At 42.1% G+C, this 27,614-nt stretch overlaps 3 protein-coding genes across 6 annotated transcripts in view; all 3 read right to left on the bottom strand.

The window, feature by feature from the left end:
* The window catches only part of PRDM2 (PR/SET domain 2), a 59,510-nt gene extending 53,933 nt beyond the window's left edge, over positions 1-5,577 (bottom strand). The window contains 1 exon segment of the mRNA XM_050322547.1: positions 5,502-5,577. The gene's annotated coding sequence lies outside the window, so the exon portion shown is untranslated.
* TMEM51 (transmembrane protein 51) overlaps positions 1-27,614 on the bottom strand; it is a 317,126-nt gene that overhangs the window by 272,340 nt on the left and 17,172 nt on the right. The window lies entirely within an intron of this gene.
* Positions 13,552-27,195, bottom strand: PDPN (podoplanin). 4 transcript variants are annotated; one of them, XM_050322561.1, is made up of 6 exons: positions 26,899-27,195; positions 16,691-16,776; positions 16,144-16,276; positions 15,610-15,645; positions 15,126-15,237; positions 13,552-14,710 (listed from the first exon to the last, which is right to left on the bottom strand). In XM_050322561.1, the coding sequence occupies exons 1-6, from the start codon at positions 26,966-26,968 to the stop codon at positions 14,704-14,706; spliced, it is 444 nt and encodes a 147-aa protein (XP_050178518.1). In that variant the 5' UTR covers positions 26,969-27,195; the 3' UTR covers positions 13,552-14,703. The 4 variants fall into 4 exon arrangements, with proteins under 4 accessions (XP_050178518.1, XP_050178519.1, XP_050178520.1 ...); XM_050322562.1 differs by having other exon boundaries at positions 15,132-15,237; XM_050322563.1 differs by having other exon boundaries at positions 16,144-16,237.

The following is a 27,614-nucleotide window of genomic DNA, read 5'->3' as shown; positions in this document are numbered from 1 at the left end:
AGCAGAAATGTGCCCAGGCAGGATTGTTCCATTTGCTTTTTAAAGTGAGCTGGTTTGTTCAAGACTGATATAAAATTCTAAAGAGATCTGACTCCTAAAAGCTTTTCAAATTAAGAAAATGCATGTACTGAGCCTCTACTCTCCCATGTCAGAAACAGGAAAATATTCCTCAAAAATAGAGCATTTAATTAAGGTATTTTATTACACTAAAGCATTTTACCTTCTTGTTCAGCAGAAGCCTGAGATTTCACGAGGTTTCTGACAAAAATTCCTAGATAAGTAAGCCTTGAATTTGGAAACCCACGAACTTGAGGCAAAATTAATCAGAACGATGCCATAGCCAAGGCTCTTGTACATCAACTCACTTCCTTTCTGGTTTTTTAATTCACACAAAAAAAGCTTTATTGCAAATTAGGCTGGAATCACTTTCCTTCCTGCTGTCAGACAGAATTTTCAATAAATTAACACCCCCCTTCTTTGGAAATTAACTGATCCCTCTTCACTTAGAGCACTTTATTCAAGTACTGCTATTTCTTCCCTGTCTTTAGTTTTTTTATTTTAACAATGATTAACTGATATATATTTTTACTAAGTACTCTGCATAAGTACTAACATTTAATTTAAAATACATTCTAGCAAAATACACTCCAAATAAATTTCACACAATCCTTCACATCTTTGCACTGAAAAATATGAATGCTGGGGAATATGTCAATTTATAAAGTAAATATTTTGGGGAGCTGAGCTTTATTTACCCCAGCTGTTAAATAAATAAGTCAAAAATTTAAAAAACAGAACAAAACCTTTGAACTCTGTTTCATTTGAGCAGTAAAAAAATTACACATTTCTTGTATTTCACAGTGAACTCAAAATTATTTTGCTAAGAATTAATAGCTTAGAAAGTATTTTCAAACCAAAAAAGACAAGCCTGGTATTTATAAGTTTTAAGAATATTAGTATTATGAATTAGTATTATGAATATTTTATTCAGCTTTTATACAGCTGGTTGTTTCCAAACCTCTCAGTGATGTTTCTTAGAAGATGACAAAACACAGTAATGTAGTTAAACATCCAGGTAACAGTTCAGGTAGATCCCTTACAAACAGCACTTCTCTATTCTTACAAGAGGATCCACCTCACCATAAATCACAATTAGGTGAGAAATTAAGCTGCACTAAACCCAAAGCTTCAACAGGTATTTTTAAAGCTATTAATGTAAAAATTTTAGACCTGCAGTTGTGCATTTTTCAGCGCTTTTTCCTCCCTCCACACTCCTTCTTGTGGTGACACTGAACTCAACTATGTGGAAAGCAAGATTAATTGCACTGGGAAATCAATCAAATTAAGACTATATACAACTTGTGTGCAGCCACCAGGGGTTTTTTTCTACCTAAATGAAACGTGACCCAACAACAGAAGTGTCTGCAACAGTAATTCGGGGGTTAAATTTTGGTACACAAATTCAATAAACCCAAGGAAATCTGAAACAAATTGTACAACTGCTGCACAAAGATTCATTCCCAGCACGATCACTGAGTACCAGCAAGGTATTTACTCTTATCACTGCGAGCAGGAACAAGCTCTCACTGCTCACTCTGATGATTTCCTTGGAACACGCGGTCGGGTCCCAGGCAAGAGTTCCCAGGAAAGCCCCAGTGAAAGTGCCACTGATCTGCTGTGTCACCAGGGGAACTGGTGATGAGATGAAGGACACGGTGATGAGCACATTCAGGCTGTTCTGAAGTCAGAAATATCTGCAAGTGCAGCAGTTGCAAAGGGTCGCTCGGCAGCTCCACCAAATAACAACTGTTTTCATTCAACATGTTCTCACTCATTGAGTTTCCTCCGAACTCACCAGCAACACAAACCTGCAGCTACCAAAGACCTGGATATTGTTCATAACATCCACCACAGTGAGCTCTGACCACTCACTGAAATCCCTCAAAACAAGAATGATTAATGCCAAAAGTGAAGCAGAGCCACCAGCAACCCTGAGTTTTAACCATGAATTCACAGAAAACACTGCCAAGTCCCACTGATTTCAAACCATCACCTACTGCTGTGTCCTCTGAGTGCAGAAATACCACACACTGACTGCAGGTATCAGAGCACCTGGAAACACAGGAGAGAGGAGATCTCCTGCACCACCTCACCCTAGAGGTTCAGAAAAGTGTACTTTGAAAAGTTCCAGGCAACAAATTATATTTATTCAGATAAGAATATACAAGGCTTTTGTATTTAAGGAAACACTGGGGTCACTCTAAAACAAGATGCTTGAAACAAAAAGTATTTTGACCTTATTTCTGAATCCACACTCAAGAGTTTTAAATATTCCCTTAGAAAAAAATATAACTTTCTGGGAATAGAGTTTGTAAATGAAAGCAAGTCATTTTACACAAAGCATTGCAGATCATCTCTTTCAAACTAAATCAGTACTTCCAGATTTCATAGCCTATCTTCTGACTTTATAAGCCATTATTTATCATTTCTCTGTGTGGGCTTTGTTTTTTTTTTAAAATCCCAGAATCAAAAAGCATTTTGAAAGAGGTTGTTGCTTCCAATTTTCAGAGGAAGGGAAAACCAGGCATGAGAGCATCAACCCTATTTTGGAAGCTGAAAATGGGACATGCATTACGTCACTGCTCCAGTAAAAACATGTTCATTAGAGAACCAGGAACAACTTGCAAGTCTCCCCAGCCTGTTTTCCTAATGACCAGGGTCCAGGCTGGGATTCTGCACAGCTCTTGGCTTTGCTTTAGTTTTCAGTTGCAGCCCATGATCCTTTTCTAAACATCAGGACATTTCCATTTATTCAGGGCAACACTTAATCACTCTAATCCACGAATCTTCTATTAGTAGGTGAAACAAAGGTTGTCAGTTAAAAAAAATTAAGTTCATATTAAGATTAAAATATGTATTTGATAGTGTATCTTATTTCTACCTACAGGCACTTCACTGCAAAGACATTTTCAGTCACTCGAGGCTGCCTGAATAAGAACAGAGAAAAAAATGGGCAGTGATTTTCTGAGCACTGAAATCTATTGCCTATTGTCCACTAAGAAAAAAGCCTTTGCTTGCTGCCACATAACCAAAGAAACTGTTATAACTTAGAGAGGTTTATGCAGGTAACCAGGAAAACAAGCCAAGAAATCACCAACACAACAGAAACCCAGAGTTTATTAATTAAACAGCAACTAGTCAAGAGAAGTCAACAGACAATAACAGGTCTCTAACAACTGCAAATATACAGAAACACCATTCCAATCTTCAGAGATAAGTGCACTTTCATTCTACTTGCAACTAAAGTAAAACTCAATGAAAATTTTCTCACACAAGTACCTTGCTGATTGACCACTATGTGGAAAAGCCCATTTCAGTCATTTCTTTTTACCACACAGGGCTCAGCCTCCCAGTTCTGTCTACAGGCATGTTTTACACAGAGGAGATATTTTCCAGCTAAGAATACAACTGGAGAAAAAAACACATTGAAAAAAGCAATTATTTCATTGAGGGGGAGTCATTAATTCTCAGGCTCATCTCTGTCCTTTCCACGCTAACAAGTAGAAATACATTGCACTGCTTTAAATTACAGGTTTGCCAAGGCAGGAATACATCACTGGTCATCTCTAAATCTCTCTGAACTTCTGTTTTCAACTGACAGACACCCAGTAAGAAGTATTATTCAGATCTCCTTTTTTTTACACTATTACTACTTGTTTACCCCCAAGGATCAAGGATTTTATGTATAACAGTGAAATGGGGACATCACTGCACTGCAGGATGGACTTCCAGAGCCATTTCAGCTTTTACAGAAAAGGACTTCCTGCTTTACTTCCCTTCCATTCTCAAGCAAATATGCAAAAGGAAAAAAAAAAAAAAAGGATGGGTTATACAAGTGTAGAGAAGCACTTCAACATCCTTCCCCACCTCCCAGGCTGCTCCAGAAGGAAGGTTGAAACTGCACTGAACAGGCACCAGCTCAGGAAATCTCCAAATATCACACCTACCATGGTATTTCGACCTAAGATATTTTATCCAAAGTGATGATTTGCCTTTCATTTACATAGCTGGGGGTTCACTGTAAGTGAAATTCATTTTTATGATCTATGCCATGGGCGGCTGAGGCACTTCAGCCCTGGCAAATCCTGGGAGCTCCATGCTGGAAAACCAACAGGTGCTTCTCCATGGTTCTCACTGCTGTGCCTGCAAGTCCAAGAGTTCTTTTGTTTCCTAAAAGTCACTCCCCCATCCATCAGTGATGCTGGTCTCTACCTGAAAAGTGCCAGTGCCATCACTGATTCACCAGTGGAGATCCCTCTGTCTACACCAAGGAAAGCAGCCCTGAATTCTTAACATGCCCATCATATTTATTGAAACCTGGCAAGTGCCAGCAGAGAACAATATAACAATTAAATACCATGCTGCTGTCCATCTTCAGTTCCCTTAATCCACTCAGCATGTTTTGAATAAGCTGAAAAACACTTTGCATCCAAATAACACACCCAAAGTGCAGAGCAAAGACTGGACACAGCAGACTAGAGCAGCATCACAAGCTCAAGCAGCCCCTGCTGTTCCAAGAGCTGTCCACTGCTGCTCAAATGTAAAATGAGAAAAATACTTCTCTTGCCACTGAATGATTTAGCAGGTGCAGCCACACCACCTTCCCTTCCTCCTTCAACAGCTGAAAACAATTTAAAAGTTTCCTCTACTACCTCAAAGTGGAAATTTTGCAGCTTCGTATGAATTTGAAACCACTGGAAACTTCCCTGAAGCCTCCAGGTAGCTGCCATGAGATGGTTATCAGCGATCTCCACACGCTGCTCTGGCTCCAGATTAAAAATGGACCTGAAGGTACATCCCTAGAGCTGCCCTACATGTCTCACACCAACACCTCTGCTCTCACCCCAAACGTTTTTCCCCCTGCACCATCGTGAACTGCGATATATATGAGCATCTCCAATTCAGGAGAATTAACGGGAGGGCACTTCCAGCGAGGAAAGCGACTCTGGAGTTCATTTCTCCAAGCTCTGCTCGCTCGGTTTGGCAGAACTCGGCCCTGCGGGAGCCTCGGGGCCCGCGAAGCGCCGGAACTTTTGGAGACGGTGCGTTAGGAAGTGTTTGGAAGAGCACCGCTCCCTCAGCACCGGGCTGAGGAGCGACACCTCCGAGCCAGCCTTTGCAGCGCCAAAAAAAACACCGAAAAAGCCGCCCAGGGGACGGAGCATCTTCACCCAAGCGGCCTCTCCCGCCATCCCCCGCCCTGCCCCAGGGCGCTCCCTGCGGGCACAGCTCTTCCCGCACCGCTCCCCGCACCTGCCGCGCTGCCTCGCCCCGGCCGCCTCCTCCCTGCGGACCCCCGGGGCGGGCGGCTCCGCCGGGGCCGCTCCGGGCCGCGCCCGCCGCTCTGCCTCTGCCTTTGCCCCCGCCCGGCCCGGCCCGGCCCGGCGTGTCCCGTCCCACCCCCGCCCCTGCGGGTGCCGCCGCCCCCGCTCCCCGCTCACCTGCGGCCCCGCCGGGAGCGGCCTCAGCGCCGGCACCGTCCGGGCGCCATTTTGTCTCCAGCCTCGGAAGTGACGTTGGGGGGAGGCCGCGGGCAGGTCCCGCCGCGGGACCCCCCCGAAACCCCCCTCGTGTGCTTCATCCCCCTCATCCTCTTCAGCTCCTTCACTCTCGGCATCCCCTTCATCCCCGAAACCCCCCTCATGTGCTTCATCCCCTCCATCCTCTTCAGCTCCTTCACCCTCAGCATCCCCTTCATCCCCGACATGGGCTTCATCCCCTTCATCCTCTTCAGCTCCTTCATCCTCAGCATCCCCTTCACTCTCGGCATCCCCTTCATCCCCGACACCTCCTTCATCCCCAACAGCCCCTTCCTCCTCTTCATCCTCAGCATTTCCCTCATCTCCGACACCCCCTTCATCTTCTTCATCCCCTTCATTCCCGACACCCCCTTCATCCTCTTCAACCTCTTCACCCCAACACTCGCTTCATCCCCTTCAGCCTCAGCATCCCTTTCATTCCCAACACCCCCTTCATCACCTTCACCTCCTTCCATTCCCTTCACCCACAGTACCCCTTTCATCCCCAACGCTCCCTTCATCGCCCTCATCCCCAACAACCCCATCATCCCCAACACCCCCTTCATTGCCTTCACCCCCTTCCATTCCCTTCACACCCAGTACCCCTCCATCACTTCCATCCCCAACACCCCCCTCACTGCCTTCACCCCTTTCCATCCCCTTAGCCCCCAGCACGCCCTGCATCCCCTTCACCTCCTCCATCCATAACACCCCCTTCACCTCCCTCATCCTCTTCATCCCATCCACCTCCTTTATCCCTTTCACCCCCTTCATCCTCTCACCCTCAGCATCCCCCACTTCACCCTTCCTGCCCCAGACAATGAGGAGAGCAGCTTCGCTTTCCCTGTTGCTTTTATTTCTACTTTTTTTTTTTGTCTTTTTGCTTTTTGACTTCTCATAATAAAGCAGCTCAGTGGTTTTCTTGCGTGTGACTGAAAACAAAACAAAACAAAAACAACAAAGTGGTTGAGGGGAAATTATCTGAGTCACTGAAGTGATGTGGGGACTGAGCCTCACACCCCTAAGGGGCCTGGGCTGGGACCCTTTTATACTCCACTTATATCATCCTGTCCCATCTAAACCAAATTTCCCTCACTAATTTCTAAGCAAGTACTTTAGAGGTAAAAAAAATTATCCATAATCACCTCCTGGGAGATGTCTGTATTTGTATTGCAGTGTCTCTCCCCTTAATTTCTATCTCACCTGAATATTCTATTCATAATGCAATCAGAGATGTAATCCTCATGGGGCAGGGCTATATTTTACCTGGAATTGTTAAGAATTTGCCATTTTCCCAGAGGAAAACACACTGACTTAAACCTGTAGAAAATAGAAGACATTAATACAGTGAATTTGAACACCTCTGTAGTGATGCTTAACTTTGGCAAACAACAGCAGACTGAGAAATAACAGGACACGCTGATGTTCCCACCTGGAATACTCGGGATGCATTTATATTATAAAGCGTTGTTTTAGTTACACCATAATCAATTTTGAAACCCATAATTTTAGTAGTAAGAAAATCTCAAATATGTTCAAACTACTTTAACTTATTAGCTTAAATGAATTCTAATTTAATTGTATTAACATTGAAGTTTATAATTAAGCTAAAATAGTTACACCTCTGTAAGTTTTGGGGTTGTTTAAAAAAAAAAAAAAATCAAGTCTCCCATTTTAGATATTAGAACCCTATACCTGTACAACAGGAAATTGAAAACATAGAACAAACTACCTACCCTGTTAGCTAGAGTATGAACCTTTCTACCTTCAAGATAATATATAAAGTTTCCCAAAAGTATCACAAATAACAGAAATTATAACTTTTCACTACTTGTGTGTAGAGGTCATCTTTTTTCCCCTGCATTTACACTGAGAATATCTACCATCTGGTGGTGTTCTAGAGGATTTGCACTTTCAATTTACACTTTGTACTGGTCAGAGAAGCCTACAAATCTTTAGCTGATTAAAGTTCTGAACCGTTAAGTTTTTGTATTCTGAAAATATCAATATTGCTGCAATTGTGCTCTGTAAAATGATGAATTAGCTCTTCAGGTTACCTGGGTGTGTGTAAGCACACAGGGCCACAGAAGAAACAAATACTAGCAGCAGCTCTTTTGTAAATCTTGGATGTCTGACTGAATATATATTAGAGAGTTTAAAAAAAAGGAACTTCTTGTGTGTGAAAATCTTAGTGAGCCATGGCAGGAAAAAATATTTCTAGGGAAGATTTTTCTTATCAGAGGCTCTGACAGCAGCATTGAAACTGGACTCCAGTGATACCAGCATGGCCAGTTCTTCTCTTGTTAACTGGGACAAGGTCTCTTTTATCATAACTCTCTGTGCTGTTCTGGTTGTCCCTATAAACACAGCATGTTATGGCTCTCACTAATAATGTCCCTGAAACACTGATACAGTTGAACTGCTTGGGTTACTGGTTATTAATAGCTCTGAGTTTAGGTAATAATATCATCTTTTTCTGTAAGTCTTTTTGGTAGATGAATTGACTGAACTGCTCAGATATTCAGTTATTAAGTATTTCTGTTCCTTTGCTGCTGGTTTAGGTGAGCCTTTCTAACCTCTGGGTCCACCACAGCCCTTATTTTTATTTCTGCTTCCTACAACCTGGCTCATTTTTGCACCAGTAGCAGGTTTCATTATAAAAATCTGATTTTTTTCAAAGAATAAAGCCATGTCCTAGCTTTTACACTACTCAAATGTCTCATGGTTTGCTTGTCACTGTAGTCTGTGTTGTGACAAGCTGGCTCAGAGGATGAAACAGCACTGAGAGTGGAGACAGCAAATCACTGTCTGTATTCCTGCCTCTTCCAGCTGCTGGATCAATCAGAACCACTGAGGTGCTGTGTGGATGGTGCAGGCATGCTGTGGGTAACCAATATATGGAATTTTGTTTCTGCTGGAAGCATTTTGAACATAAAACCAGGCTTGATGGCTACGAGACAACGTGCCAATAATCTGAAGCTTTTCTCTGTTCTGAACACGTTCCTTTCTCCTGTAAAAATGCCATCAGTCATTCCCACCACTAGCTGGGGCTCGGGTACAGCTTACTGAGAGAGCAGTCACTGTGCATCTGCATCAGCCTGCAGCGAGGAGTCTTTAATTTTAATAGTCTGCTTGTACATTCTTTATACATTCCTTCCTGTCAGGTGTATGAAATCTCAAGCCATTCTTGTGGCCCTTGCTCAGTTTTCTGCATGAAATGCAGACGTGCTTCACCTTCTCAGACCCTTCTATTGCTGCTTCCCACTCAATCAAGCATGTTTATTGTGTTAGTGAGCTAATTATTAATCATGACAAAACGAGGTAGAAGAACTCATCAGGAAAACTGTTTTCAAGGAGTAACGTCATAATTAGGAGTTAAACATTTCTCAGCTTCGGCGCTTCCAGGTTTAAATGAGCAGATGGCAGAGTTTGCCTCCCTGTGAGAGGTGATTAATAGTAATCTATGCTTTCATAATCTCATTAATATTTTGTCTCTTGCAAAGAGACAGATCTTAGTGCCAGGAGTAGTTTGCTCAGGGTAATTCCAGGTCTGGATCACAGAGGAAACTTTATGCAGCAACTTACACCAAGTCAATTCTTTCACTACTTTTTGACAGGCAGCCTTTGCTGCACTTTTTTTATATACAACTTGCCTTTAAGGGCTGGCTTTTAGGTCAAAATCTCTTGTACTTTCTAAAGCTCTGTGTGAGTTGTGAATTCAAGTGGACTTTCCTCAGTTCTCAGTTCTCTTTCTCTAACCAGTTTTTAGGAGTGTAGGCAGGGAAACGCTGACAGTTGTGGCTGTCCCTTATTTCTCAGCAAAATGCCTCAGTGCCTGGTACAGGAGAGGACATTCCTTCAGGGAGGAAGCTGCTATTTCCTCCACTATGCTCAGTTATCGCTGCTTTTTTGACTCCTCTGGGGTTTCTTCCTCCACTAGATAGGAAATGAGGAAGAGCTGCCATTCCTCTCTCCTTTCCCCTGAGCACACCTGCTGAACCTACTCATTCCTTCCCCGTTTCCTGCATAGGATGAATCAAATGTCATGAGGCAGAATATCCACAGGACTCAAAGGAATGTGTTATTTGAGGATTAACATGGTTCATAAAAGCAGGAAATGGAGTTGCTTCCCAGCTCAAGTGAGACATACAGTACTAATTTCCTGAGACAAACACCAGTACATTTAAAATTGCCTGGTTAGAAAATGTTTAGTCATTCTGGAGGGAAGCAATTATTATTAAATAACTCAGTTGTTGGTCATTTTTGCTGGTCAGTATTGCCTTGAAGTTATTACCAGATGGCCATCAGGAAAAATTAGTTAAAGGGCTTTGTTAGTAGAGAAAAATCCATGTTCTTAAAGCATCAGTAGCTTCATGTTCTGCACAGGAGGAAGAAGTAAGAGGAGTTCTCCAAAGAATAGAACTAATCCTTCCTACTTTTTTCCCCCTCAAAAAACAGAGGGAGCTTCTATTTTTCCCTGGCCTCTACTGGAATTGTTGCTGTGGTGTATCAGTATCACTCTTATGTGTCACTTTTACTGCCTTTTCTACTGGAAGATAAGGTTGTAACATTTGTAAGAATTTCTTCACCAACTTTATCTGACTACTAATGTTGGTGTAACATCTGAAGTAGCCCCACAGGTTGGCAAATCCATTGCTCAATTTTAGCTCAATCTGAAAATGTGAATGATATTAAATGTCAGTGAAGACAATGTGTTGCAGTTCTCTATTTTTCCTTCTTCCATTTCCTTTTTTTTTCCCTTTTTTTTTTTTTTCTGGATGGCCCTGTTTGATTCTGAACTCTCTGGAATCAATCATCCCTGCCAACTTTCTTTCTGGAAACAGAACACAACTTTGGATATGCGTGGAATGTGCAGCACTCCTTGCCTGCTGAGACATTTGCCAGTTTAACATTTACCAGAGTCTGAAAAATCTGACTTCTGCAGCCTGGAGCTGAACAAACTCCATGATTGAATGGGGATCTTTGTGCTGGGAGTTCAACTGTTTGTTGCAGAGCAGGGGGACCTGTGGGTTTGGTCTGAAGCCTAAATCCACAAGTCCTGGACAAAGACACAAGGCCAGTGAGATGCTCAGTTTATTTATCCAGAAATGCCTCCCCTCTGCAGCTGTAAAAAAATGGACAAAGCACTAATTCAACCTTCTCCTTTTGGCACCTGGTGTCAAGTTGCAGATCCCCTGTTACCTTCTGCATCCATCAGAAGTTGTCAAGCCAAACAAAATGCTGGGAATCTCAGAGGGGTGCATCTTTTAGCTTAAAAAGCTGCCTGCAAAAGGATGGGTATGGATATTCTGGTACTTCATCTGGTGAAGTAGGTGAGTATAAATAGGTATAACAATGTCTTCAGACGTGCTGCAGGCCAGTTATGATTTAAGTTTCAAATTGCAGTGCTTCAGTAGCATCTACACTGCAAAACTTAGGCTAGTGGAGCAGAAATTATTTTTAGCTGGAAAGGTTCTTCATCAAAAGCAACCCAAGAACACTTGTGACCTGAGGGGCCTTCTACATTCAATGAGTTGCTTTTTTGCTCTGTGTCCTTTGTTCCTATCCTACACTAAATAACATTAGGGATGATCTCACCATAAAACTTGCTGAACATCACTTCATTTGAACTAATAAGAAGCTGTGACAGGATTAGTGTTTTAATGTTTAAAGATTCCTGGGCTGGTGGCTTTTCCCTTACTTGTGTTATAACCCTCTGCAAGTCACTTAATCTGTGTACCGAGGCAGAACTTGCCATTCTCATGTGAATGATACTTCAGCACACTTGAGCCTGAAACCTTGACAGAGGTGTTAATGGGCAGGTTGTACTTATTTTTGAATGAAGTAAGACGTGATTAAGATTATTTGCAGTGGTATTCTGCAGTGCTCCTGCATGTTGGTGTTTAACTATAAATGAACACTTCTTAAATTTATAGGAGTAAGTTGATCTCCATAATTCTTCATGGTGCAAACTTAATTATTATTGGTTTTATTGAATTCATTCTTCTGACATTTTCTGTTCTTACAGGGAAAACATGCCTTAAATGAACTCATGGAGGAATTGCTGTGTCGATGTCCAGAGCTGTTACAAACATCGATGCATCAGCTTGCTCTCCTGGCCACAACTGCTGTGTGTCTTCCCCACAGACACAAATGCAAGGGGACAGCTCTGTTTATGATGTTTTTTAGTGACATCTGGCACTCTCACAGGAAGCCTGGTGCCTGCTTGTCTGTTTGGGAGAGCCACATTCATGACTCAAGGCCAAGCTGCAAAAGGGAACGTTATTGTTGGTGACTGTAAAGGAATGAGTGTGATCAGGAGGGAGGGCTGTGAGTTAAAAGCAAGTGTTGATTTATTGAGTGTTGTTCCCTGTGAATAAAAGTCAAACTTGGCCAGCTGGTGAAAGTCTGGAGCTGCTGTTTCCTCGTGTGTTCTCATGCATAGGAAGTCTCCTGACCTCGGGCCTCGATTCCACCACTGATCATTCATTTGAGCTCACAGAAGGGTTTGCCCTGGGACAATGTGCTGTCTGACTCCTCACAAAGCAGAAAAGATCCCACCTTCCACAGAAATTCTACCAAAAACTACATAGGTTGTGTTCAATCTATGTTTGAAATCCTAAACAAGCTGGATTTTAAGGCAAGGACAGCTCAGTCACAGAACACTGCAGGAGTTTCACATGAAATCCAGAGCTCTGTGTGGATTTTCAGTCTGCATTTCCTGGGCATTTGTATCATGGAATTACAGATTAATTAAATTAAGGATTCAGTAACAGATAGATACAAAACAAATAGGGACAAGATTTTAAGGAACAAGCCATTGTTTCTTGAGGTTTGCTTGAAGCTGACTGGAGCGTTCTACGCTTGAGATTTCCAGGCAGCAAGGTGTATGAATCATCAGAATATTAAATGTACCATTGTAGCAGCAGTTGCTGTTTCTTCAAGTTTTCAGAATAACAGATGTCTTCTGATTTTTCAGAACCCTTGCTTCCTCTACTCTACACTGAGTGTCCTGTACTCCAGCTGATAATCAGAAGGAAATTTCCTTCACGTTTTTGCAGGTTCAGATTTAGAACAGCACAACATTTAATACTCAGTCTCCACAACTGATGTTTCAGAGGAGCATGGGCTGTTTGGTTAGGGGTTGATTTTTACCTAAGATGAATAAAACTTCCCTTAAACTAGAGAGTGGACTATTAAAGGCACAGTTAAGACCAGAACATTTAGGTAGTTGGTGTATGAAGTTAAACTGGCTTTGAGTGAGAGATTCTGGTGTAGGAGCAAAGCAAAGTGTCCTTGAGTAGAGTTTCGACTGGTGTTCTGTCTATGATCCAGGAAAAGTCAGAACTGCCCACAAAGGTTGTCTGCTCCAGTGCCACACATTTCTCAAATTTCTCTTGTTACTTCAGGCTCAACCAAAATTCAGAGCTGGCATAAGAATATCTTTCTGATTTTGTGGTATTTGCAAGTTAGCAGTGACTGCAGAAGAAACTGGTGACATCTGTGCTATTCCCTCCAATGGGTGAATAATTCATAATTCCATATGCCAAGCATTTGGGAAGGCATTAATGCATCTTCTGGGGCAGTTTCCAGTACAGACAAGAAATTGTTAAATCTACACTAACAGAAATTACTGTTCTTTTGCCACAAGGAGAAGCTTTAATCTTCCTGTTTCCATATGACTTTACATGAAGATAAAGCTTATTACTCATGGTCACAGATAGTCTGTCAACTCAAAAACTAACTAAACACTCCTGAATTACTTTTTCTCATATGTTTAGCTTAGAATTATAGTTTCATTTATCAGTGTCAAATGAATTGGTTGTAGGCATTGCACTGACAAGACAAGTAGCGAAATAAGTCAGGAAAATTGAAGGAAGTTTAAAATATTTTAATTTCTTCAAAGAAAACAAAGAACAATTACTGTAAAGTAAGACAATTTATATTATGATTTTTATTTCCAAAGCTTGGATTGATAGGATAGTTCATGGCACACGACAGAAACAGAAAAGCAAATACAGAGAAGTTGACACGTTCAGCAATTATCAGCCTTGTGGATTAGCAGGATTTTTACACCAAACACTGAAGGGCTGTAAAATTCTGAAAATCTGATGCACTTGCAACCACTTGCCACGCAAAGCCTTTGCTCTGAGCTCTGTGCATTCAGGTCCTGCTGCACTAAAAATGCCACGGCGAAGCTGCATTGTACCTCAGTGCCACGCTCTGACCTGGGCTTGCACGTGTTGTCAAACAAATCAACTGCACCCTTAGAAAACCAGACACTCCCAAATTAAAAAATTTGTGTTTGCTAAGTCAAAAGCTTCTCTAAAGCTGCTGAGTAACTGGTTAAAGTGACCCATCAAAAGTGGGTATTTTCCAAGCACCCCTTAATTCAGGGTGTGTATTTCAATCCCTGCACGTCTCTGCGACAAGAGAAGGCAGGAAATTCCTGATGCAACAGTCAGAAGAGCAAGCGTTCAGGTGGTAGGTCAGATCCAGCCAGGCCTACCCTGTTTTGCCACAGAATAACATAACTATCACCAGCAGAAAATCTGTATCAAAGTGGAAAGATTTCAGCTTCCAACATCCAGTATTTTCTTACTTTGTAAATAACTAGTTCTCTCTGAAGCTAACTCCTCCTTTTGGATACATCATGTGGTAGATGAACATGCCACAAGCACTTAACCAGCCAAAAACACTTAAAAGATTCTGAATATGTTCTGGATAGGTTTGTTTGTTGTTGTTTTTTTTTAAAGAAATGCATAAAATGTAATGTGAAATAATCTTTGGTTGCACTCAAAACCCAAGCATGTATTACCTGTAAATCCCATTTCAGGTGTACATCTGTTTGCTGCAGGGTTTTTTTCTTACTGCAAAATCTTTTTCTTCTGGTAAAATCCTGGATAGTAGAAATCCTTTAAAGTGTCCCATACTCTGGAATCAGGGGGAGTGTGGGGGTGGTCCTTAGAGCTGTGTGGGATCCCCATAGACCTGAAATGCTTTGACCATATTTTCCATGGATCATCTTCTCACACAAATACAGGAATAGTCTTTAGTTCTTATAAAATAAGAAGCACTTGTATTTTCTGGCATAGAATGGCATGGCTGCTTGTTTCAACTTTTTTCAGGGCCTGGAAAACAACAAGCAGATATTTATTGCCCATCCCTACCCAATGATCTTTTTTCCTCCCTCTCTATCTTTCCTATCACCACTTTATTTCTCCTCCCAGTTGTTCAGCTGCTTTCCAGTACTTGCAGAGCTTGGTCCTGTCATAATTCTCGTAGATAATTTTACCTCTGTGCAGGACAGTAATTCCAAACCCCATGCACTTGATATTATAACAATATCTGGCAATTTTTTTCTGATTTCTGGTGGCTTTAGATTCCCCCACATTGTGATGCAGCTCTTGCTGAGTCTAATGCAACGTGTAACCCAAAAATAGATTGTTTAGTCAAAACAGGCACACCAGACATTTCCCAGGTGATTCCTGGGACCTACTCAGAGGATGGTGCTTGTTGGAAAAGCCTGATCAGCAATTTACTTACGAGTACCTGCCTGACATCTTCCTTACGACAGCAATCACAATTCCTGCCAGGATTCCAACTGCAACTACGATTCCAATGATTATTCCAACCAGTGCAATCGTTTCCAGACCACCTGAAAGAAGAAGTTGGGAATGTGAGCACGTTTCTCATGGAGACCACTGGTAAGAGGCTACTGATATGAGAACTGATGCTGTCCTGCTGCATCCCACTCCTTGGGGAAATTCCTTTCTGTCTTGGGAGTTCTGAAGTAGGTTTGGGAAGTTCAGCAGCCTGAAGATGTGCCTTTGGGCTGGAGGTTTGGGAAGTTCAGCAGCCTGAAGATGTGCCTTTGGGCTGGAGGGCTCCACATGGATGTGGACATGGGGCAGGTGAACCAGGGGAGGCAGTTCAGGGATAGAAGGGGCACAAGCAGTGGCTGCTGGAAGGGGATCCCCTGGCAATTATGTTCCCCCTTGTCTTTTGAAGCAAAGCTTCTCTTTAATACCTTTTTCAGTTTTCTCTGGTTCCCCACTCGGTTCACCTGTAAAGCCAGAAAGAGAACAGTTACTCACTCTGCTTTGTACAGAGTTTTCCAGTCCAATTTGTAATGCTACATGCAAGGAAAACTTTTATCAACTATATCACAACAGTTTGAGGTTGTCCTTTTGATAGGAAGAGAACAAATTAAAAGCTTGGGAGAACGAACACAAAAAATTCCTAAGTAATAGAAAGAAATTAAAACCTGAGGGACTGACTGATCTGATATTTAGTAGTGAAAGGTGTGATCACATTAAGACCAATAAGGCATTTATATCTGGTATAAAATAATTATGATTAAGACAGAAATCAGATTTTAATTGTCTAAGGCTGACGTGTGCTGATAAAATTTCACCTTGCTCTGAGCGTATTTGCTGGAATATTCAGTCCTATCTATAAAGAGAACACCTTAAACTCAGTATCTGAATTTGCCAGATACTATTTACTAGATGGCAGTAGAACTTTGACATGGAAAAAAAATAGAAATGCAAAGGTGTTTTACCATCAATGCTCTCTGTGTTCACTCCATAACCGGTAGCGTTGTCACTGTCTCCATCCGGGACAAAAGCACTTTCTGTGGTCATCAGGTGTCCAAACTGCAAGAGATTCGTTACACTGTGTAGTCTGCTGGGCAACTACAAGAATTGGGGGGGGGGAAAAGAGGGACAAGGAAACCTCAGTACACTCAGTCCACGTGCATGAAGGTCACATTTAAATGCCTTGGTCATTCTCATCTTGTGGATGCTTTTTCAGCTGTCACCCATCACCTTTGACTTGTGCACAGTGACCAAAACAAACCAAACAAGCTGGGTTATTTTCCCAGCTGGAGGCTTTTCCACGTGAGATGATCTCTCAGCAGAACTGCCAAAGGAGACTGCAGAATATTGCAGCCCTGCCTTTTTTTAGTGGTTTGGGGTTTTTTTTCCACACTGGTTTGTCAGTTTGGTTCCACTGAAGCTGAGGGAGAGACACTGGATTGGAAGAGGCAGCGAGGGGCAGTGAACAGGCAGGTAACACAAAGGAACCTTTATTTGGCATTTTATACTCACCAGGGTCGGCAGAGCTTCGAATTCCGTGTCGTTTCTGTCTCTGAAATCAATCGTTGTGCTTTCTTCTCCTTCTAGAACTGAGCTTGCTGAATCAAATTTGAGAAAATGAGTCAGGATTTTACTTTTTAGTCACCTGTTCTGGCTACTTTGACACGAAAACTTTGTTAAACACGAGCTCTGTGCACTGTTCTGTGTCCCTGCCCCACTTTGGTTTGTGAAATTATTTGGAATAAATCTGAATTCTGCTTTACTCTTGCCCAAAGCAGTAGGACAAAGAGCTTAAATACCATCACTTAAAACATCTTGGTTACTAACATTTTGTCTAAGAAAAGATTTTCTCCTTTTTTAAGGAAAGGTTCCCTCCCCTCCCAGAGAGGATGTGATGTCACCAGATTTCCAGCTTATCCATTGGGATAAATGACTTCCAACATCTTCCATTTTCTAAAACAGTAAGAGCTTTCTCCTATCTTTCAGCTCAGTCTCAGCTGCAACCTTTATTTTTAGAACTGTCAGCAATGTTCATGGGGGCAGCTATAGTTTGAAAATACCCCTACAGAAATCTGTCCTGAGGTTTTTCTAACATTGCTAACGCTTAGCTGCCATAATTTGATTTTTTTGTTTGTTTTAGGCAACAATGTAAGGTCTTCCTTTTTTATTCTAGACCTCTGTGTCATCTGGGCTTTTTGGTATAATGGACATTTACATTTTGGCCCGCACAATGCTGTTTATTTACAAACACAGCCAGACTTCATTCAGAGGCAAAACAAGCTGGAACAAGGTAGGACATGAAAAATACAGCCCTGTGAAGACAACTGGAATTATCAGGAACATGCAGAGGAGGATGTGAATGCGGTGTGAGATGCCTTGGGAGATTGTGCTTACAAAGCCAGGTGAGGCTGCCTGTCCTGCTGCAGCCTGGGAATAAAGGTCCTGCTAATTCCAGATGCCAGGGCTGAAATTTAAACAATAATAATACCTTCAGGGAAAAAAATGCTTGGGACTTCTGAAAAAATCCTTCCCCAGATTCAAACTTTGCATGGAACCGCTGTTTATCTCAGCAATCAGATCAAGAGAGGGACAACAATTCACAGGAGTTCCTTTAAAAACTGACAATTACTGTCCCACTGGAATGTTTTATGGCAGAGAAATGTTCACACCCTGTTTGGCTTTGTTAAATTGACTCTGTTTCTACGAATTTCACTTTGTATGTAGTCACCTAAAAATGTTCTCATCGCCTCTGCATGTGAATTTAGAGTGTATGTGAATTGTTTGACTAGGCCCAAATACTTTTTGTGGAAGACTTTATTACCTAAATGCACAAAACCTGTGTTGTATGTGATACAGAGGCAAGAAATCAGCTTTTGTTCTGTGACTGAAATGAGTAAGAATGGGTATTTTGCTTGATATCAGTCAAAATTGAAAAAAAAAAGTATAGAAGCACTTTGGATCAGCTGTGCAGATACCCCTGGTAAATGAGTGTTCTTTAATTGTGAGTTCCATTTAACTTTTGTTCATTTGTAACTGCCCCTTCTAAAATACAAGTGTTATTTCAAATACAAAAGCCAGTCTTTCATTTAGAAAAAAGGCACTGGCAGTTTAAAGGATGAATGAGTTAGGACAGAGAAAAAAATCTGATTTTGCTCAAAACTCTCATTGGAATTCTACTGGAAACTTGCAAATATTTTTCCTTTGCTCCTAAAACTGTTTTCTGAATCAAACTGGAAATTTTTTATCCATCTCCACCAATGTAAGACTGAGAGCTTTGTCCCACTGCCAAGAGACCAAACACTGAACTAAACTTAGATTTCTAATTCCATGTTTACTCAGGTAAACAGAATTTTGTATTTTTGTACCTTTACAAGCCTGAGCACAGATACACTTTCTATTTCAGAGCCAAAAGGCTGTGCAGGTAGTGCTTTGGGCAGCAGCAGATGAAGAAAGTACATTCATGTGATGCCAACATGAGGCCTAATATAGAGGCTAATTAAACCAGTCAGTGTCCCAAAAATCACCAAAAATCCACAGAAAGATTAGGAGAGGCCAGGGTAAATCACAGCTCCAAGTTAAAAGCCAAAAATAGTGTTTTGGTCATTTTTAATTGAAATACTCCAGATATTGTTGAGGAAGCACAAAGTGGGCTTGACTTTTAGTTGTATATTTAGACACTTCCTAAACATCAGTGGAATTTAAGATATAGCACTACTTATAATACTTATTTTTTGCTTATAAAGTAATCACTTCAGAGTGTAATAGTGGATGTGAAATATTGGCCGTGTAAATGTTGAGTTTAAGGAAAAAAATAGCAGTAGAACTCAACAATGTGAATCGTGTATGGATCAGTTTACCTTGTAATCCCAGTCAGAGCTGAAAAAAAACATCCTTTATTCACTAGTTGAAAAATAAGCACAGATGGAGAAAACCAATTACCAGGGGAAAATCCCCCAGCAGAAAAGTGAAATAAATTTTGTATGTTAACAACAAGCAGCTTATCGGGAGGAGCTGCTTATGCTCCTGGCGTGGCTCTCAGCCCTGAAAAACTGCCTGGTGGTGAAGGCAGCAAAGCAAACAGTGTCACACAGCAAAGGTGCAGAGAAACAGTGGCTGGCACAAAGAAACATAAAATAATTAGTCTTTGTGTGGCACTCCTGGAGATTCTTGGCCGTGAGTGACGTGTAGAAAATCTATTTTCAGTGCCTTTGCCCTCTCAGCGACTGACAAAAGGAGGTGGCCCAGATTAATCTTGCCTAAATTTAGATAATCTTAATAAAGGCACCTAAATAAAAGGTCTGCTTGCCCTTATCTTCCTTCATGGTCTGTGGGGAAAGATAAATACTTGGAGAAGGTAACTCAGCTCACCTGAGATTTGGGTCACCCTTGGTAGTGCTTAACTGGAGTGTGGTTCCCATGAACTGCCCCAGCTCAGATTGAATTGATTTCTGCCTTCTGAAGGTCTTGACCCAGTCCCATCCCATCTGTATAACACTGTTTTCAAGCTGAGGTCCTGCATTTGCTGGAGAATAATCCCTGGAGTCTTTCCAGGTACATTTTGGGTGGACAGTGGAGGTGGCTGGGTGGTGGTTAAACAGACACTACTGAATTATTACCCAAAGAAAGGCTGGGAGGCAATTTGTCATCAGAATAGCGGGAAGGAAAACTGGAAATTAGACAGCTTTGGCACAAAGAAGTTAAATATTTAAATGAAACTGAGAGAAACTGTTGGACTTGAAGCTTCTTTGCCTGTCCCCAGCACGAGCCCTGCACCACTGACATCAAAGGCAATGTAAATGGGGTGGCAGGGGTGTGAGCTCCTGTCATTTCTGGGTTTCATCTGATGTGGGCCAACTGTAGCAAGAGTCAGGGTTGAGTTGTGCTTCTGCATGTGTTCTTAGTATTATCTCAGAGGAGGCTGTAAATAAAAATATTGCCTCACAGTGCCGGGGTTGTCTCCAAGGAGCGCCAGGGCCTCCTCTGTTTGCAGCTCTGCGTTGCTGTGCATGTGAATTAATCACTGCACCCCTTCCTGCCACAGTTCCAGCTGGGAGCCTTTCAGTTCAAAGCCCCCAGCTGCTCTCAGGCTGCACACACCAGGAGAAAAATTTGCTGTCTTTAAAAGTTTAATACTGCTTTGAAAACCCTCCCGTGCTTAAGCATCCCATGACCCACTTAGGGGGAAGATGAGCTCACTACTTACACGCCTGGAGTGACAGTTTACTCCAGAAACCTCTCAGGGCTGCTCTCAAAGCACAAGTGGTTGTGTTGGAAAGGAGAGGCAGTTGTAAAACTGTTGTTCATTAGCATTTCTTTCAGGTATCTCCAAAAGCAACAAAGATATTTCTGAAGATGAAAAAAACGTCGCAGGATCTTGTTTCTCTCCTGGCAAAAAGCTGAATAAACTGGTGGGTAAAGGCAGTTGTAAACCTGTAGTTTAAGCTTAGTCCTTGAAATAGGAAGCCCTCCAAATAGACTGAGTTTCCATCTCTGATAAGAGACCAGGAGATAAAAATGGCAAACCTGAAAGGATTCCCTCTAGCAAGAACTAAAATAATCTTTTGCTCTGCTTCTATCAAAAAAATAAAAAGGAAACCATCCTCAGTTATTTGTAACAGCTAAAGAAGGGAACCAGCAGGTTAACTGTCAAACAAAAGCTTTGATCTTAGAATTCAAGTTTATTTTTATCTGTGTCTTATCAGCATCACGTTTTATCCCATCCAGCTGTGCTAAAGAGCTACTTTGGAGGATGCTGCTCTAGAAAAGCAGGGGAAAGAATTTAACAGGATGGGTCTCTTGGGAGGTATCACCCTCCTGCTGCAGATGAACTGAGCAAACATCTGGAGCTGACTGATGGCTTTCAGGATCTGCTTCCGGAACTGCTGCAGCCCAAGTGGTGTTGTTTGAAGGGCTGTGTGTGGATTTTTGTGTTCTCCATCCTGTTTTGGCTGTGTTTTACTCAGCATTTATGTCCTGAGGAAGCATTCCTCACCCAGAGACCTTCATTGGATCGTGAGCAAAGGGAGTCTTAGTCTGTATCTCATCACTGGAATTAGTTCAGTTGTAGTTCATTGAAAACTTTTATTCCTCATGGTGGAGACTTAACAAAAATATGATTTGTGAGGAATCTGCCTTTTAAATACAGCAGCTCTGTGATTTTCAAATAGAATGGTCAGGGTGGATATTTTTTTGTTATTTGGCTTCATCCTCAATTTGAGTGTATTCCAGAATCCAAAATCTACATCATCAGCTGAATTTTGTCTGAAAATAGTTTTCCATTATTTTTCTATTTTTGGATATTTTGGGGAAAAAAAGCATATAGGTGTCTCTTTTGTTGTGAAATGCTTCAACATCACCAAATCCAGGCTACAGAATTTTTCTGGCTTTGAAAACATGAGGATTTGAAGAATATAACATAGTAGATTCCGGGATTTGTCTTTTAAAGTTTGAGCCTTTGGCCAGCTAAAATTTTCAGACTTTAGAAAGGCAGGGAAGTTTGTTAATGAGCACTGAAATTCTCATTTGTACCTCATCTGTATCCTGCAAAATCATATCTGGATTATCCTGAGAGCTTTGTGCCCTTGGCCTGTATGGGGTATTTTCTTTCTCTGTTGATTTTTCTGGAAGTTGGAGTAATGTCTCATCCCATCAGAAATCCCCTGGGGTGTATTTAAGCGTCTAGACTCTTGTTGTTCAGGAGAAAGTCTGCACTGCCTAAATCCTGCAGTGCCTTCTGCACTTTCCTTATGCCAAGACCGACAGTTTGCTTTATGTAACAAAGGAAGCTGGATGACAAAACACCAGGAATTTCGGAAAGCTGCAAACTGATCATGAAGCACGAGGCAGGATTTAGCTCAGCCTGATTTGGAGTGTGACTGAGTTTGCTCAGGTATTCCCTGTAGCTCGTGATGACAAGGCTTTGCTGAAGGGTCAGAAATTTGGTCACCATTTCCTTTGGTCACCACACCCTGCTGCAGATGGGTTTCATTGCTGGGGCTGCCTCGGCCAAAGGAGCAAAGCCAGGGTTTAAACACACGGTGCCAAGTGGCAAAGAACCACTGGGCTGCTCCTCGAGTCCATCACCTGGCTCCTGGAGGTTATAGCATTCCACTGACAGAAAAGCAAAGCAAAATAGACTTAAACTTTTCAAGCAGCTGCTCTTCAAGGGTTTGCTGTGTGTAATGACCCCCAAGCAAAGGTGGGAAACATCCCACCAGGGGAAAACCTGGAACCTTGGTAAGCCTTGGAGGGCACTGGGAAGGGACTAACTCCATTATGGGACATTCCTTTAAAATATTCCTTGCAGAACTAGAGGTGAATATTCCAAATTTATGCTTTTAAGAATTTTGCTGGGTCAACCTCTGCTTTCTTGTCTGCTCAGTACACTGAGCTCAGACTTGCTATCCCATGAGGGTGGGATAAAACCACTTTGTTATTGATGCCTGCTGCCCTGTCCTCCTGGTTCCCTGCTGGCAATTTTACTCACAGTTTAATTGTTTTCTCTGAGGGTTTCCTTGGGACAACGAGGTTGGAGTTGTGGTCAAGGTGTGAGTGAGCTTTGCACCTTCCTGTCAGTGGCAGGATGACAGAGCTGCCCCTGCAGGGCTGACAGGGAAGGAGGGAAGGACCAAACTTCGTGTCAGGGAGCAGCAGATTTTCCACATGTGCAGCAGAAAAGCAAACATCTGTGGCTGCAAGTACTGGGATATGTAAATGCAGATGAGGGGAATTAAGAAATGAGCTCTAATACAGTAATAAACTAATCTTTTCCCTGAATCACTTCCTCCCCAGAACTCTGAGGCTACAACGATTCACAGCTGCCTTGTTGAAGGTTACTAACCCCTTGTATCTGCCAGCAGGACCCTTTGCATGTTCCTCAGCTCATTTGTTTGAAATACTCCCACCAAACACTGAACTAGAGACTCTTGGGTGTTAATTCTGTTCACAGAGTGATTTTTGGATACCTCCTTTTATTGCCATGTAGCAAGCAAGACCCATTCAAATATGTTTAGTCTGACTTTTATCCTGCATTAATAATATGCTAGCTAATATTTGGATGGGATTCATAGTCATAAAACCATTTTAATGTCCATTTGGAGTTAAGTGTGTTCCCTTTACAGATTTAGCAGCATCTCCTACACTACTCAAGAGAGCACATGTTTGCCTGAAAGTGGTGTAACAGCTGAATTATGCCCTCACAAAGGATTATTCTGATCCAATTTGTGCTGGATGTTGTGGTGTTTGTAATCAACAAGGATGGAATAAACACGAGGAAGTCATAAAGCAACATGAGGATGTGCTCAGCATCAGCTTCTCTGTCCTTGGAGAGCCTCTGGCCAAGCTTCTGAGACAGGGAGCTGGGAATCAACAGTGCTTGTGTCTCTCATTTTTCCTCCTTTGTTTCTCTGTAGAACATCCCAGCACACCTGCACTCCCAAACCCCCCAGCCCAAATGCTGGGCAGCACTTTGTGCTTCGCTGGGGGATTCATCCCCACTCAGGGGGCACACAGAGCAGAGGGGCCCTTTGAGAAGCCACAGCAGAGAGACCTGGGGGTGCAGGGAGTGGCAGCATTTGGGTTCCATCCTGTGCTCCCTGACCACATCCAGACAAAAAGCAAACAAACCACCAAAACAAACGTGCCACTGAGACAGCCCATCTGCCCCAGCCGGGCCAGCAGCAGGAATGAGGCATTTCTGTGGCTCACCTCAAGTGACACATGGAGAAACACTGCCTTCCTTCACTGCCTTTTATTATCTAGTAAAATGCTCTCTAGGTTTTTAACTGCCTTTTTTCTTTATTATTTTTTCACCCAGATGATTTACAGTCCTAGATCTGGGGTAAATGGACGGGTTCAGTGGGAACTGCTGAATGACAGGAGTGGAGAATCTGGCCTCTCTGTTCCCAGGTTTTACTGTGCAGCCTGAGTTAATGAAAGGTCCACTTGTAAGCCAATAAATGTGACTGTTTTCCTTGTTTGTGAAGTTACAGATTCAAAAATTAACTGTTGGGGTAGAGATGGGCAAAGCTCTGCTTGCCCAGCAGAGAGGAGAAAGCAAATTTTATCTGCTCTCTGCTGGTTTTCCACAAAGACACTGCAAAATACAGACCCTCTAATTTGCAGACCTACAAATAGTGATTCAGCAAGATGATTTTCTCCCTTTTTGGGATAATTGTTTTGGGTATTGGACATGCAGAGTTAGATTTATATTATCAAGAGGCATATATGGGACACATGTAAGAGCACTCCTCATTCATGGTGCAGGGTGAAAGGTTTTGTGGTGCTTATTTAGTAGAAAACTGGCTCCCTTTTGAGTCAAATGTGACTGTCCCTCTTGGTTGTACATCTTATTTATAGTCAGCAGTTACAGAATTTGATTTTCAGGAGAGTTTAGAGTTGCCTGACTTTATTATAGTTCTGCCACTGAAACAGCAACAGTTTGGGTAAATCAAAACTCTTCCAAAAGAACTTTTCTGGTGATTTTATCAATTTTTATCAATTCTGGTTTTTTATGATTTTGAAAACATAGAAAACTTTTTAGTCTTTCATGGCTGACTGTAAACTTCAATTTCCTTTCTTATCACATAAACACTTGTTATCTGAATTATCCTGTCAGTGTGCTTACTTTCAGTCCAAACCAAATTGTAACATGACCTGGGATAAACCTGACTTGCATAAGGAGATATAATCTAGTGTTTGCCTCTAGGTAACATCAGGCACGTGGACAGCTGATACAGCTCAAGCGACATGCGGTGTCTTGTTAACAATCATGTTCAGTTTTGTTCATGTTATGTGACAGCCACTGGAGTAATCTCCATCTCTGCAATGATATTTTCACCACAGGAAAGGGTTTGGGGTGAAGAAATGCCTCTGAGAAGCACTGGTTTGGATGCTGGTGAAGGCCAACTTCCATCTCAACTCGTTTGGTCTGATCCAATAACTTGCCTGAGTTTTTATATGATGATCACAGAAGGGCAAAAAAAGGTATGTGCTAATCATTCAATGATAATAATAATCCTTTTGGAAACTGGAAATTGGAAATTCACTCCCTGATCGAAACAAAGCTGCTTTTCTTGAGTCAGTCTCAGTCCATAACCTGGAGTGCCCAGTTGTAAGAAAAGGGAAGCTGCAGATTTATTTATGGCCTCATTGGGTTAAGAAGTATCAGAATCTGATTGGGAGATTTTTTTTTTCCCCCTGAAACCCTCAGGCCACACTGTCCCCCCAGAGTTTCAGATATCTGGATATATCCATGCACCAGGGATTGTTCAAGTCAGGCATTCTCCCTTTCCCTGTCAGCCAGGCACAGATTGTGAAGGTGGCACTGCCACCTCAATTCTCTTCTAACACATAATTGCTGATGCTTGTCAGTAAACAACAGTAATACATATTAACTACTCAAGATTTGCTTATTTTACACCTGGAGCCCATTTTCCAGGTGTATCCTTTGGAAGTTGTCCTAAATGACTGGCTCCACGTGAAGAAAAAAGTCATAAAACCCAAACACACCAAAAGTCTTAAACAGCTGTAAACCATGTTCTAGATCCAGCTGTGGAGTTCAGAGCTGGTTATAAAGCAGAGGTAGGATCTTGCAAGCAGCAAATACTCTATTTTTTTTATTCTTTTCTTTTTGTCTGACCAGTAGGATTTCAGCTGGACTCCTTCTCTCAGAGCTGAGAGAAGATATGCTTAAAAATTCCCCAAAAGCCTGGAGATGAAACACCTTTTTTACCTGTAATTCTGGTATCTTAGAAACTGCTTAAGGCAATTCTATAAAATAGTGGTGGCTTTGCCTCATCTCTAATGGCTTTAAACTTTGGTACATTTAATATTGATGCTTTTTAAGGCTCAGGTAGCTGTCCTTAAACAATTCCTAGAATATCCCACCATTTCCTAGAAAAAAACTTGGTGTGATTTTAGATTTTCTGTGAAATTCTGAAGCACAGCTCCAAACTTTCAGCCTCCTATTCTGACACACAGAACACCATTAGAAGTCTCAAGTCAACACCCAGACAGGCTGTATATTGATATAGCCCCATCCTCTCCAGCAGAATGACAGTGATTATTATCAGGCCAAAATCAGGTCAAGTTTTTTGTTTTCAGTTTGGGTCCCCAAATCCAAGTCTGATGGGTATATTTATGCTTTGGAAGACTAATGGGCTGAGTTCCACATTGTTGTATTTAGAGCACTGGTACTGGGAATGTGTTCCATGGCAATACTACACAGAAAGACTGAATTTCAAAATGATATTCCTGGCATCAAGTAATGGTCAGGGTAATTCTGATTCACTGTTAATAAATCAGACTCTTCCCCTAAAGCAGTAAAAAAAAAAGTCTCTTTTACCTAAAAGCATTTCTTTTTTTTATAAAATTCAAAAGAAATAGTTTGCCAGATTAATCTTTTCTAAGATTAGGTACATAACACTTTTGAAATACATCTCAGGTGCTAATTCTCCCTGGTTTAGTTTGTACATACAGCTCATGGCTAAGCCAGGCTTAGCAAAGCCCCGTGGAAGGCTCAAATTCTTGTAGACACACAAAGAAAACCCTTCCCTAGCAGAGCCTAACTCAGCCCCTGCCAGATCACAGCTGAGAGCTTAAGAATTCCACGGGAAGTTTTCCAAGCAGGACAGAGCAGCTCCACAACCCGAGAGCGAGCGCAGGCACTGCCGGAGCGCAGGAAACGGCTGGAAATGATTGGAACCAAAGTCTGTCCTTACCTTCCTCGGAGAGTGCTGCGAGGGGCACGCTCCCTAGGACGAGGATGAAGAATGGAACTTTCAGAAACATCTTGGATCTGCTTGGAGAGCCGCTTTTCCTAATCCTGGGACCAGATGGATCCACACTGGGATTAATTTTTTTTTAGAGGTAGCAGAGAATTGAGATCCCAGAAAGAAATCACTGCAAAGAAAAGACTTTGGTATTCCAAATATTCCTTTTGCTGCTGTACTTGCAGAGGGGGAAGGCTTTCCCAGCTGATAACTGTACAGTTAGAGAAAACTGAGTGGAGCTGGAGTTATTTTCTTTAGCCAAGGGGTGGGAGCAGCCCAAGGTGGTCCTCGACGAGCAGCCAGGCCCGCCCTCCGCACGCTGTTTGGTCAGCACCAAAATTATGATCTCAGCCCAGGTTTAAAGTTACAGGAGCTGTTGTGGCTTTCACAAGACTTTTATTTAGCAAAGGAGGGGGGAAAGGGAATTTAGGCAGAGCGAGGTGCTCCCTCCCTTCTGCAAAGTGCCTTTAAAAAATACTTAAGGAACAACACTAAGGACATTTTTCTTGTTATTTCCAGCGGAGAACTGATGGTTTTTTCATTTCAAAGCGAGCCCCCGTGTTTGTCTAAGCAAATGTGGTACTGAATGTGCATTTAGGGATACTGAAATAGTTTTAGGACAGGCTATTTAATTCTGCAGTAAATAGTGTCTGAATTTTCCTGTG

Source organism: Myiozetetes cayanensis, unplaced genomic scaffold, assembly GCF_022539395.1.
Source record: "Myiozetetes cayanensis isolate MyiCay16 unplaced genomic scaffold, myiCay2020 scf28, whole genome shotgun sequence".
In the NCBI taxonomy this organism is placed as follows: Eukaryota; Metazoa; Chordata; class Aves; order Passeriformes; family Tyrannidae; genus Myiozetetes; species Myiozetetes cayanensis.
The sequence above is the reverse complement of the archived record's forward strand: the minus strand, read 5'-3'. Positions and strand labels throughout refer to the sequence as shown.

Excerpts from the sequence above, each read along its gene's own strand:
- PDPN (XM_050322561.1), bottom strand. The coding sequence starts at position 26,968 with ATGTTTCTGAAAGTTCCATTCTTCATCCTCGTCCTAGGGAGCGTGCCC. Across the intron at positions 16,277-16,690 it reads TCGAAGCTCTGCCGACCCTG|TTGCCCAGCAGACTACACAG; the intron begins GTGAGTATAAAA and ends CAATTCTTGTAG. Across the intron at positions 15,646-16,143 it reads GAACACAGAGAGCATTGATG|GTGAACCGAGTGGGGAACCA; the intron begins GTAAAACACCTT and ends CTGGCTTTACAG.